Source organism: Solanum lycopersicum, chromosome 4, assembly GCF_036512215.1.
Source record: "Solanum lycopersicum chromosome 4, SLM_r2.1".
Classification (NCBI taxonomy): domain Eukaryota; kingdom Viridiplantae; phylum Streptophyta; class Magnoliopsida; order Solanales; family Solanaceae; genus Solanum; species Solanum lycopersicum.
This window is the reverse complement of record NC_090803.1, coordinates 980876-994402: the sequence shown is the minus strand read 5'-3', so window position 1 is coordinate 994402 and position 13527 is coordinate 980876. Positions and strand designations below refer to the sequence as shown.

Sequence of the window (13527 nt, the reverse complement as noted above, 5' to 3'; positions counted from 1 at the left end):
ACTTTATAACCAAACACAGTAGTTAGGATTATCTCCCTTTGTCATCACATCAAATGTGTCCTTAATGTGGGACAAAAATAACACTATAATTCTAGAATAATTAATTCTTGAAATAAGTTATTTCGCGATTTTATCCTAATCAAACAAGGATGAACTCATCCTAAAATTAATCTAAATTAGTTATCCTTATCCCTTTTACCAAAGGAACCCACCCCACCCCCTTATTATCTTTGTTATCAATTCCTCATAATACTTTTTAAGTTTCTATTTAAAAAGAACAATAGCCCACAACTTTCTCCCATGCACTTGTCTTCTTCACCTCCAACACTTGTTCCTTAGTGTTTTTTTTTCCTTCTAATCTTCTTCATATGGTTCCCTTCTCTCTTTGTCCATAACTTGTCTCTCAAATAGTTATCATCCTCTTCTCTTTTTAAACTCCCCACAACACACACACACACATTCATTCAAACAACATATTCTATCTATTGACACCTTAATTAACACAAATTCTTGCCTTCTTAACACAGTATAATGTCAAATCGAAGAACACGCGGTTCGAGACAATCATCAGGAGCTTCTAGAATAAGTGATGATCAAATTGCTGATCTCGTATCAAAGTTACAATTACTTATCCCTGAAAGCCGGAGCACTAGGAGTTCCGATAAGGTAGTATTTTTCAGTTTAAGTTATATATACCGACAGTTTGAATTCCTTAGTTATATATAAGCATGTTGAATTGTACTTGTTGTGGTACATTCACACATTTTGACAATGTTATTTGGTTACATTTTGTTTGTTCTCTTCTTTTACTTGCTATAAACTATATATGTTGTGTTTGTAAAAATGAATTGAATTATATTTTTCCTTGAAGCCATTCATATTTTTTTGTGGCCTTCATTATCTTTTTAGGGATAAGTTTAATTTGAAAGTCATATTCTCATGCCCACTAGGCCATATTGCAAGCTCCCTCATTTAATATTTTGTGTTGCTTAAGCATGTGGTGTAGGACTCTTTGTCACTTCATAACATTTCTTGGCCTAGTCTCACATTTAAATATGCATTGTATTTACAAACATTGATCTTATGTTAATTACATTAAAAAAATAACTATCTCCTATTTTCTTGTACTTGTGTTACTTTTTTTTTTCTATACTTCTTTTTCCATGAGTCAATGGTCTATCACTCTTCCTCTAAGGTAGGGTAAGGTATTCGATCAAGGGCGGAGCCATCTTCGTGTTAGGGTTCACTCAAACCTCCTTCGTTGAAAATTGTACCATTTATACATGGTTCAAATTATTTTTTATGTGTATATGTTGAAACTCCTTTGGCTAGTTCATGTTTGTACGTACTTATTCAAAATTTGAACTCCTTAGTAAGAATTCTGGCTCTGCCATTGTCCACGACTCTTTGTACATTCTACCTTCATCAGAACTCATCGGTAAAGCAATTTCTAAATTATTTTATTTTATTTTTAAAAATAGGTTGAAGCTTCCAAAGTGTTGCAAGAGATATGTAATTACATAAGAAGTCTACACAGAGAAGTGGAAGACTTGAGTGATAGATTATCAGTGCTTTTGGAATCTACTGAAAGTGACAGTGCTCAAGCTGCTATTATTAGAAGCCTATTTATGTGAAAATTGTTGCCATTATTAGAAGCTTACTAATTATGTAACAATAATTTCTATTTACTAGGTTTTATTATAATTTGTATTAATTATCATCTTGTTATTAGTTTTCTTCTTCTAAGATGCATTAGTACTTATAGTTAATTATAATTAAGGGAATTAGATGTCATATTGAGAAATTTACTAAATATTATAAGTTGACTGAATTCAATTATTATTTATATAGTCCTCTTTATCTGAAAGTCTCGTTGTTGCTATAATGAAGTTTCTTTATATATGTATGTTGATATTTGACGTTTAGATCTTATTTAACTGCTATAAAAGTATGCAAAATTATTTTTTCTTGTACTTTTTATGTTGTAAACGAAAAAAAATGTATTATTTTTTTAACAATTTAATGAAAATAATTGGTTAAAATTTATAAAATGAAACTGAGGAAGTAAACAAGTTGAGATTATAATAGGAAAGAATGAAGTACAATAAGTTGAGATGCAAATTTGGATATATAATAGAATTATTGACTATCTTTTAGATTTCAAGAGCTAAACATATTTGTTTCTTATTGGAATTTTCTTTATATGTTTTAAAAATATTTTTAATTGTTATTTGTAGATATACTTTATATGTATAAACTATGTTGATTTTGTGTCCAAATACTTAAAAATCTATAATCAAAATTTAAAAAATTAACTCAAATCTGAACTATACCATATAAATCGAGATAAGCTATAAATGTGTTATTTTCTCTCTCATATTTTAGGACTTAAAATTACACATGAAAGGTGGCCCAGGTTGTACATGTTTTCTATGTGATATCTTTTTTTTGACTAACAAATAGAGAGATTTATAACTTACTTTTAACTATAGTATTAGAAGAGTTTTGTGATAATTTTTTTTTAAAAAAAAGTAAAAAATAAAAAATTCTACTCTATAAGTTTCATAATTTTAACCATTTCTTGAAATTCATAACCAATTTTTTATAAATTAGATTTCTTTTATTTTAATTTATTTGTTTTAAAAAATGTCACGTAAATTGAGACGAAAACAGCAAACGTCCTTGGTGGTGGACCATTTCGTAGCTTGACAAATTAGGGGTTTCATAAAGGTTCATGTGCTGCAGCTTGGCTAAACATGACTGTGGACCATGCAATAGAGAAATGCACATGATTTTATTATATTGCAATATTCCTTTTATTTTGGGGCCTCTCGAGATAATTTTTAATTATAAAACAGTTTATTAATAATATCATACAAATTTGTAGCTCATGAAAGGGATAGTTTCAAATATATAAAATTATAAAAAGATTAGTTATAATCCATAGAATTTAGCTTGTCAAAAGTCATAATAATTACATATGACTATATAACATAACTTACATATATATGAACTATACACTTACGATAATTATGATACACTCAAAAAGTTTAATATATTCTAGTGGTGCTATACTTCCAAGAATTCTGACTTAGAAATTTATTTCTCAGTAGATTCATAGAAATTCAATAACTTTTATTCGAACCCTATATAAGGAATTCATTAAATGACTATAGTTATTTGACTATAAATTTTCAGTTATTCACTTGAGATCGCTATAGGATACTATAAATTTTAAATTCTGAATCTGCTTCCATCCCGAGCAATTAAAACGTGAATATCTTGAGACTCCAATCATTGTTACCTTTGTTTGGTGTTGTACAAGCTTCCATTTTCTTCTACCTAATATAAACAAGCAAAAAAGTTAATAAATTTGAATTTATATTTGGAATTTGCAGTAAAATGTACAAGGGATGTATTAAACAGAACCAAAACATGCATTTATAGATGCAGGCAAACCCAACAGTGGATCACTGGCTGCTAAATAGCAAAAGCATTCAAAAGATGATGCGAATCACGACACCATACAACAATCTGTATCAAAATACAGATGAACGATGAACGAATTTGAGGCATGAACCTACACTTACACTAAACGAACCATTAAGTACAGTACGAGACGTTACCATCTGGAGATTTACAAAATGTTGCTGGTGCAGAACAACACAGGCTAACGTCAATATCTGATTCATTATAAACTATGTTTCTCGCTATCACTAAAAATATTCAAGCTAGAGCTCCCAATGGGATCAAAATGAAAAATGAACCATATCAAAGGCCCTAAATGAATAGGGCACTTTGAACACCAATAACAGCAGGGACGCCCTTTGGTAACTGCAAGATCTATACCTCCACAAGATAATGGTAAGGTCTGTGTATATTCTACCCTCCAGAGACACACTTGGTGGATTTCAGTGTGTATGTTGTTGTTGTTGTTGAAGCAATTTCTCCATTCTCGGTTAAAACACCAAAAACAAACTGTAGACACTTCTCAAAACACTAGAAAACTATTTATGTCAAACTGCATATGATACAGCTACCTTTTTAAAAAGTTTAATACTACACATAGCGGGAAGGTGAACAGAGAGAGTTACAAGGTTGAAATTAAAGCCTCACCAACAAGGTAAATTTTCGGATTTCTAAGATTCCCCTGATACAGCTATCGTCAAGAGCAATGGTAGTATATTTTACGAGGGTGAACAAAGACCAACTCTGGCAGCTGAAGAATCATTTTAAATTGATAGGTTTTCCATTTCATGTTCAATGGTAAGCCTAAGCCAAGAAGGTATGAACAAAGTCAGAAACATATTCAGGCTCCAAACAAAGTACCAAAACAAATACCGTAGGAGCAAGTATCTAACGAAACCATTTAACAAGAACTAAAAACAAGACTTGCGTTCCTTGAGACTCAAGAGACTACCAGACAAGCAGTTTAAAATGTCATTTGAGGGTTGAAGATATGGACCACCTTACGCTGAGTACAAGTATGAAAAATCAAATATTCTAGGCAAAGCGTTGTCCAGGATACTCCATTCTGAAGTAGTATTTTCTTGTTTCAGGAATTTGTCTTGAAGGAAATCACATATATATGACGGTTCTAACTCTAAGATTGGGAAGCATGAAGTATGTATACACAAAGTGTTGTATTCTGCTAACTTCAAAAGATCTTAAGTAGAGGCAGATCTACAGATTTGCCTATGGGTTTGGTAGAACCCAATAGCTTAGACTAGAACCCTGTAGTTGTGTTTAAAATCCACTTAATATGTACAAATAACTTGTCAAGCACCAACTAAGCTGTGTTTTCTACAATACAAAACTCATAAACTTAAAATGCTAGCTCCGTATCTGATTTAGAGGGAACTTGAGGTCATAGACTCACAACTCTGTACCACCACAAGAAACATTGGGCATTTCAACATTATTAAAGTTGTTGAACCCAGGGAACAAAGACGTTATTTACATCTCGGTTTCTAAACAATATCTTCTCTGAGACCGAGTTTGCATCATCTGCTCAAGAAAAAGATGCAGAGCGTTGCAACTTAGCCATCTTCGAAAGATACCTTGTAATATTAGTCAACCTCCAATACTTTTAACTATCAAAGTTTCAAGGTTCAGAACATTGGCTAGGAACGGTAACCTGCATTCCTCAAAAACCCGAACATCAAGATAAGTCAAGGGTGAATTCCAGATCCAGTAATGCTGAAAAACTTGGAGCTTCTGAAAGATTTTTGAAGAGGAAGAAATTTGTGTGACATTTTTAGAAGACAAAGCAATTCGTGCTAGCATCCCTGAATATAGCTAGTTGCAAGTGACCATGATGAACTCCATTTTACGAATTTATCTTCTTGAGAATAAAGAGATAAACAGCAGGAACTCTTACCAGATTTTGAAACTTCGTGTTTATATTCTAAAAAAACCTCCAAAATGATAGGAGAAATTCTTAACTAAGATGTATTACATCTAACCTGATAAAAGAACAACTAACTGAGGTAGCCTTCCACAAATTTTTTTGTTATCTCTAAAAGTATCCAACTTTGACCCCTAACCAAAGTTAATCAGGTAATTACATGTACCATTTGCCAAATTATTATCAGTAAGTTACTTCTTGTATCATTGGTCACCTTCATTGTCAAATAGTTCTTTTTCTTTCGTATACCTACTAATTCATCATTAGGATTTCACTAAGTCCAGTGATTTCATATTCTCATTAATAGCAATGTAGAATGGTTAGAAACACGCAAGATTAGCTACTAATTCGTTATTAGGACTTCACTCTAAGTCTAGTGATCTCACTAATAGCATCATGTAGAATAGCTAGAAACACGCAAGATAAGCTACTAACTCGTTATTAGGACTTCACTATTAAGTCTAGTATCTCAATAATAGCATCATGTAGAATAACTCGAATCACACAAGATTAGTTACTAATTCATCATCAGAACTTCATTAAGTCTAGTAGACTAGCTAGTAACACACAAGATTAGCTACTAATTCATCATTTGGACTTCATTAAGTCTAGTAGAATAGCTCGAAACACACAAGATTAGCTACTAATTCATCATTAGGACTTCATTAAGTCTAGTAGAATAGCTAGTAACTCACAAGATTGACTACTAATTCATCATTAGGACTTCAATGAGTCTAGTATGTCACTAATAGCATCATGTAGAAAAGCTAGTATAACACACAAGATTAGCAACTAATTCATCATTAGTAGCTCACTGAGTCAAGTAATCTCACTATGAGCATCATGAAGAAAAGCTAGGAACACAAAATATTGCACCCATCTGAATGTATTTTCTTGACCCAAGTAAATCAGATAATCACATATACTTTTTTCCAAATTATTATTAGTAAGCTTGCTTCTCACTAATACAAGGGAACTATTGAAAACATCTCAAACTTCACACAAATATTAGTTTCATCCCACACTATTAAAGCACTACTCATTCTAGTTTGCTATCTAAAATTTATATACACCCGATCTGTCACCAGTCTCAAAAACTCCTTATTCTACTTGACTAACTAAGCTTAAATACATATCAATCTGTCACCACATGACATAGAAAGTGGTCTCAAATTCTTATAGATAGAAGTTGCCAAATAATGTTGAAAACACTTTTTAAAACTAGTTGACAATTTAAGATGTTCTTCACACATGTATTTAAATTCAGTTCAATAATTATCTCTATCAATATGTTTGGTCACTTTTCATTGTCAAATAGGCTTTTTTTTCCTTGTATCTTATTTATATAAGAAGGGATCGTTTGGTTGGAAATTAGTTTTCTCAAGATAAAAATAATTTATTCCACCATGTATATGAATAACTTATTTCTACCACTACAAGATAAATAATGGAATAAGTTATGCCAAATATGTCAATCAAACAATATACATAAGTTTTTATTGCAGGACTATTTTTTTATCTCAAACATTATTTATACATATCACTCGCACCAAATGAGCCCTAAAAGTTAGCTACTATACCAATTCATCATTAGGACTTAGCTACTATACTAATTCATCATTAGGATTCAGTGAGTGTAGTAATCTCACCATTAGCAAACACAAGATTGTGCCATATCTGGATATATTTATTTTGACCTAAGTCATCTTTCCCAATCAAAGCATACCACCAGCTTAACATAACCTCCAGATCTGAACACCTTTTTACTAGTACTTTCATTTAATCCTATTTTAGGCATCACATCATCAAAACTCACCATTTCTTAGCTTATGATGAAGCTCATAGTAGATTTTGAAGATGTCATGTGAAAAATAGAAGAACAAAAATACAAAGTATTGGCAGATCTAGATGTTATCAACTGTTGGAATGCCTGGACTGGGGAAGAAGAATTTTGGTCAAGCTACTTCATGTGGAATGTGGAGTGGAATTGCAACTAGGGTTTGCAAGGCATAAATAAGGGTGAATCATAAATTTTTAGGACAAAAATATCCTTTGTTATTAATATTTTGTTTTTTACAAAGTAACTCCTCAACTTGCATGATTTTATCATATCAACCCCTATATTTTGACTTTTATTAATTAAATAAATATAAATATCTCTACTTAGTAAATGACAAATTTGGTTTGTATTTAAACCTTGAGATAATTGTTCATGTTTTTTTTCTTCTAAGAAATTAAGAATTTTCTGAGAAAAAAGAAAACAAGTAAAGTGTGTATTAATTTCAATGGTATGACAAAGTTACAATATAATGATCAGACTTAAATAAGGAAAAACATAATTTTCGCAGCCATATTCAACATACTACCACCATATGTTCAACATGTGATCTTCTTCGCATGTTGATTCACGTAAACCACGACAATCCAACTTAGAAATGTATTTTTAAGTTCCTTGTCATATTGCCACCTCTCTGTTAAACATGTGATGCACATGTTGTTCCACGTGTAAATTCATAAATCCAAATTTAAGCAAAATATTGACTCAACATACGATACGACATGTAAACATTATATCCAACATACGGTCCGCGTGTTGCTTCGTGTATCAACACCTAAACTTTTGAAAATTCTCAATTTTGACCCTTTTCCCTATAATATATAAATACGATTTTTTTTCGATAATTATTCGTGTAGTTTCCATGAGTAATTCAAGGTTAACCTAATACCATCCAAATCCATTAATTCCAGCCCAATATCCCACTAGCTAAAACTGAAATACCAGCCCAAAGAAAACCCAATTTTTTTTACCTAATACCCCTTTATAGTTTTGTTTTTTTCCTTTTGCCCAATCAGAGCCGCCTTCACTGTTTCATAAACAACCATTTTTGTTGAAAAGGAAAACTCCATTATCGGTGTTGAAGGATTGTTGTCCGTCTATACTGGGTAAGATATCTCTGCCCAAAATTCAAGTGATGAGTATATTGTTGGATGTATTTTTTTTACCAAATTCTGGTATACCAATAATTGAGATAACATCTAGGTTTAATGATCTTTTGAGTAGCTAATTTGTATAGTTATTTCATGTACACTTGCACAAAAATATTATTGAACCTTGATGTTATCTCAGTGTTGGCATGCATAAATTGGGTAAATTTATGATTGAATGTGTATTTTGGTGTTGTACCAAATCCAGGCATGCCAACTATTGGGATGGCATCTCGGTTTGTTAGTTGCTGTGCAGTATGATCACTGTGGCAGGATCTGTGTTCTGCAATAGTAAGTCAGTCTTTGCTTTTCTTACCGCTTGTTTGAATTGTTGTTGTATAGCCTTTCATAAGGTATAGTATTGTATTCAGTGGCGGATCTAGAATTTTTATAACACGGGTGCACACTACTGAAACAAATTGAGTAGACGGAATGTATTTAGTGGGAATCGATGCTTGTTTCTTTGGGCAAATTAATATTAGATCAATTCTAGAAAGTACAACAATAGCATATCACTTGAGATCGATCCTACCAAGTAGGGTCCGAGGAAGGTAGAGTCTACACAGGCCTTACACTACCTCGTTGAATTGGAGGTAAACTCGTAGAGGTTGAGGTAGAGGGACTGTTTCTGAAGGACTTCGGCTCAAGTACATTAAAACTATGTACACAAATACCTAAGTTGGCCTAAACTAGACTATAAATATGTCCATACATTCGCCCTTAATTGTATTGTGTTGTTGATGAATACAACCTTCCAATGGCCCCCAAAACCTAGCTCAAGTGGCAAAAGGTGGAGGATTTGTGACTTAAGTCGCATGTTCAAGCCCTACACCACGCAAGGCGGAGCATGGTATTTAAGTGGAGAAGGGTAGAGGAGCGGACTCATTATACACCGAGTTTAGAAGACTATGATTGGTCCAAAGGGCGGGTCACATACAGATTTCTCGGTTATGAGGAAAAAAGAATACAACCTTCAGATATAGTTGGAGTTGTTGTAAGAAATATTGGTTAAAGATAGTTAAATAATAAACACAAGAAAAGTGAGAAAAATTATAAGTTAAACATGAGATAACACCAAATATTATTGTTACATAAATGGGATTTTTTGTTATTGGATAACACTGGACTTAACGTTTATGATACTATAAAATTTATATAATAATCAAAACAAATATTGCGCTTGAAATAACAATATGATATAACAAGTATGTTAACAATCATCCAAACAAGCGTTTAGTTTGGAATGTATGCATTCTTGAATCCAATAGTGCATTATCAATGTTGTGTAGGACTTGTTACTAACCATTGTTGAGATTATATAGGAAGTTTGTGTTTCTGGCAGAACCATTGTCTTTACGCTGAGCAGTAAAGACTGAAAAATGTCAAGTGCCTTGGCTAATGGGCTGGCTGGAGCTGGTGGGGGCATAATTGCACAAATAATTACTTACCCCCTCCAAACTGTCAATACACGGCAGCAGACTGAGAGGGTCTCGAGAGAGGGCCGTGATTCTCGTGGCAGTGCCCTGTTTCAAATCTTACAGGTGGTTAGAAGTGAAGGCTTGCCAGGGCTTTACAGTGGCCTGAAGCCTTCTCTGCTCGGAACTGCCGTGTCACAGGGTGTCTACTACTATTTTTACCAGGTTTTCAAGAACAGGGCTGAGGCTATAGCAGCTGCAAATAAGAAAAGAGGCCGAGGGGATGGTTCTGTTGGGATGCTTTCTTGGCTCGTTGTGGCAGCTCTTGCAGGTTCAGTAAATGTATTGTTGACAAACCCTATATGGGTTCTAGTTACTCGTATGCAGACTCATACACAAGCAGAAAGGAAAATCGTGGAGGCAAAAAGGGAAACCCTATTAAAAGAAGCTTCTCAAAGTGTCTTGACAGCTTCTTCCTTGGAAGTACAGCTCGCTGAACTTGATTCGTTGAAACCTCATCCTTACGGGACATTGCAAGCAGCACGAGAGGTTTATAATGAATCAGGAGTCACAGGATTCTGGAAAGGAGTCATCCCAGCATTGATCATGGTGTCTAATCCCTCGATTCAGTTCATGATTATTGAGAGTTTGTCGAAGCAGTTAAGGGCTAAACGTGCTGCGAAGAATAAAGACCAGCAGAATATAACTGCTTTGGAAGTTTTTATTATCGGAGCCTTTGCTAAACTTGGAGCAACTGTATGCACATATCCATTGTTGGTTGTGAAGTCAAGGCTTCAAGCAAAGCAGGAGATTAGTGGAAATGTCTCATTACGATATTCAGGTACAGTCGATGCTATTATTAAGATGATTCATCACGAAGGATTCAGATGCTTCTATCAAGGAATGCGCACAAAAATAGTGCAGAGTGTCTTTGCAGCCTCTGTACTTTTCATGGTGAAGGAAGAGCTCGTCAAAGTCTACGCTGTTTTAGCTAACAAAAGTAAGGTTAATGTATAGCTTGCAGTCATAAAGTGAACTACTTAATAAATCTTCTTGCTGGATAATTGCATATGATTTGTACTGTATTTGTATTCAAATTACAGAGTAATAATTGTAATATTCCCTAAAGAAAGCCATAGTAAGCTTGAAAGTGAAAAGTAGCTCAGATGAATGAAACTATTATTTGAGATAACTGCCCTTTTGGGGTTATATTTTGATAATTAGTGCATCTGTTGACTTATAATTGTGCTTCTGCTATGCCAAAACTAAAGGGGTCGTTTTGTTTGGAGCAAGTTATACTAGGATTAATTAGATCTCGAAACAAGTATGGAACATTGAGTGAAAAGTCAAAATAAACAACAAAAGCTTGATTGAACTGCAACTTGTAAAAATCCCTATAAACATGAAATCAAATGCAAGAAATTCTCTTATCTTATGATAAAATTGATTTCAAACAATGATTTTCTTGTCACAAATAGTGTCTTTAAAGAGAATAGGCATGTCCAGCATCAAGTATATTTCTTGATCCAAAAACAGCAAATTCAACAATTTCATTACATCTTTTAGTTTCTGGGATAATTGGACAGTCAATGATGTTTGAACCAGATTTATCAACACAAACATAAACTTCATAAAGTTGACTATTCCCATTTAAATCAATATTGCATTCTACACCAATAGTATGTCCAATGCCTTTTTCTATTGCTTTCTTGATTGCTTCCAAGTTGTAAAATCCCCCATTTGGTTGGATACCTGAAAATATTGAATTAGATCTTATTAAAGGCACATTCAAAATTCGGACCCTCATGTTATATTGTCCACACTCTAATTTACGGTGTGAGCTTGTGAGGTGTTAGAGTCTATTAGAATCTCATATAAATTTGTTGAGAAACAGATTCGTGGTCTTTTTTGTATGTATTTGGGCATTTATTCCCTCCTATCTAGCTTCTGAAATTTAGTTAAACATATCTTACATGTTATCAGAAGCAGAGCACACAAAGATCCTATTATTGAATCTCACCATCACCCATTTTCAATTGTTTTTTGGGAAAACTACACAAAATGGATCCACCAGGCAAAGTATTTACTAAAATTGCACCCAACACAATACATTTATCCTAATTGGACCCACAACATAAATATTTACCCTATTGCACCGTTGTTCAGTTCACCGAAACACTACTTCTTCATCTTTGATACCATCAGAATATAAATATATTCTAATGATATTTATATACTCTCAGGCAGTAAACTTTACATTAGTAGTTAAAAACATGGGGTATAAAAGTAAAGAGGTAGTCGTTTGTAATAGTTTCTTTTTTTTTAGGTACAATACATGTTTCCCTTATTTATTTTTTTACGTGTTTGGCCCATGAAAATAAAAATCAGGCTCGCACGTGAAGAGTGTGTTGAGAAAATAACTAATCTAATAAAACTATGATCTCTCTAACATGTTAAACTTTTAAATAAAACAGTCAGAACACAATATACATAACTCAATCTCAATTTTATTAAAAATTCATTTGTCTAATATATATATTACCTGCATTTTTGAGAATTTGGAGTAGATTGACCTTTTCCTTTAGAGCAAGAGCTGCTTGGAAATAAGAATGTATGTCCAACATTGAAAGGGAACATGTACCATGTTTCTTCCATTCATGAGACCAAAATCTTGTTCCATTATTTGATGGACAAGATAATGTTGGCCAATTCTTTTGCATACTACTTATCAAGTCGGAAATCTGTATTATAAGTTGTAGTTCGTCTCATGTCAATATAATTTTTAATTTTGATTTCGAAAAACGAAAAGTATCACCTAAATTCTTAAAACTTACTTGTGTTTCATCATAACGAACATTCTTATTACAACTTTTTGGAAATGATCCATTGAAGTAATTTGGCCATAGTCCATGAATACCAAAATCTTCAGCTGGTTTCCCATTTGTAGGGTAACAACATTTTATCTTGCTGTCACATGATGCTGGATTCCACTATTTAGTACGAAACAGTAAAGAAATATAAGAATATAATTTTCGATCGATAACTTTCAATAGAAAAAATTAAAATAAATTTGACTTATGAATTATCAAAACACCAGCTAAGAAGTAAACACCTAAATTTTTTTAAAGTACATTCAACATCTATGATATATATACACATAAAATATAATTCAAAACTATACCCCTGAACCCTTACTAGCTTTGCCCCTGATCAGAAGTGTCAACTATTTATAAATTACATACCTGTTGAGCAAAATAAAAGAAATCAAAATCTTGAGCATGTAGAAACGTGATAAATTGGAAAATAATGAGATTAATCAAGATAACATAAATGAATCTCATATTTGCTCAATTGTTCTGTGTTAATTTTGTGCTGTGGATGAGACTTAATATAAAGATGATGAAACCACAAAAGTATTAGTAATAATTTAAATATGCCAGTTTGTTCCCACGTTATGGTAACGTGGACAATATATTAATTTAATTAAACTGTATAAAATTTAAATCATGTAACTAGTGGAGTAATAAAAAAATAATTTTTAAAATATATGCTTTAGTGGGAATTAATGGAGTAATTCAAAATAGGGCAGCGGCATGCTTTATTCCTTTTATTTTTATAAAAAAACTTTATTACTATTATTTTTAGATGATTTTATGCTTCATATGTGTGAATAAATAAATAAAATTCTTTGGAAGATAGAGGACGGACTTTGAATAAGCT

The 13527-nt window shown here is 32.6% G+C and overlaps 3 protein-coding genes, 1 long non-coding RNA gene and 2 other non-coding genes across 6 annotated transcripts; 3 read left to right on the top strand and 3 right to left on the bottom strand.

Moving 5' to 3' along the window:
- The first annotated feature begins 305 nt into the window (after window positions 1–305).
- On the top strand, window positions 306–1867 carry LOC101246621 (transcription factor PRE6-like). The gene is made up of 2 exons (XM_004236988.4): window positions 306–666; window positions 1482–1867. Exons 1-2 carry the CDS (start codon window positions 532–534, stop codon window positions 1632–1634), a joined length of 288 nt encoding a protein of 95 aa, XP_004237036.1. The 5' UTR covers window positions 306–531; the 3' UTR covers window positions 1635–1867.
- A 1036-nt stretch (window positions 1868–2903) lies between these two features.
- LOC138347850 (uncharacterized) lies at window positions 2904–7390 on the bottom strand. Its single transcript, XR_011220391.1, has 2 exons — window positions 7057–7390; window positions 2904–3342 (listed from the first exon to the last, which is right to left on the bottom strand). It is a non-coding gene; the product is annotated as an uncharacterized lncRNA (long non-coding RNA).
- Window positions 7101–7365, bottom strand: MIR5300 (microRNA MIR5300). Its single transcript, NR_108004.1, has one exon. It is a non-coding gene; the product is annotated as a microRNA MIR5300 (primary transcript).
- A 1027-nt stretch (window positions 7391–8417) lies between the features above and the next one.
- On the top strand, window positions 8418–8549 carry MIR6025 (microRNA MIR6025). Its single transcript, NR_161772.1, has one exon. It is a non-coding gene; the product is annotated as a microRNA MIR6025 (primary transcript).
- A 1222-nt stretch (window positions 8550–9771) lies between these two features.
- Window positions 9772–11027, top strand: LOC101246915 (peroxisomal nicotinamide adenine dinucleotide carrier). Its single transcript, XM_019213230.2, has one exon. The coding sequence runs from the start codon at window positions 9772–9774 to the stop codon at window positions 10822–10824; it is 1053 nt and encodes a 350-aa protein (XP_019068775.1). The 3' UTR covers window positions 10825–11027.
- A 193-nt stretch (window positions 11028–11220) lies between these two features.
- On the bottom strand, window positions 11221–13203 carry LOC101247809 (extracellular ribonuclease LE-like). Its single transcript, XM_004236993.5, has 4 exons — window positions 13050–13203; window positions 12642–12797; window positions 12350–12548; window positions 11221–11559 (listed from the first exon to the last, which is right to left on the bottom strand). Exons 1-4 carry the CDS (start codon window positions 13146–13148, stop codon window positions 11291–11293), a joined length of 723 nt encoding a protein of 240 aa, XP_004237041.1. The 5' UTR covers window positions 13149–13203; the 3' UTR covers window positions 11221–11290.
- Window positions 13204–13527: the final 324 nt, after the last annotated feature.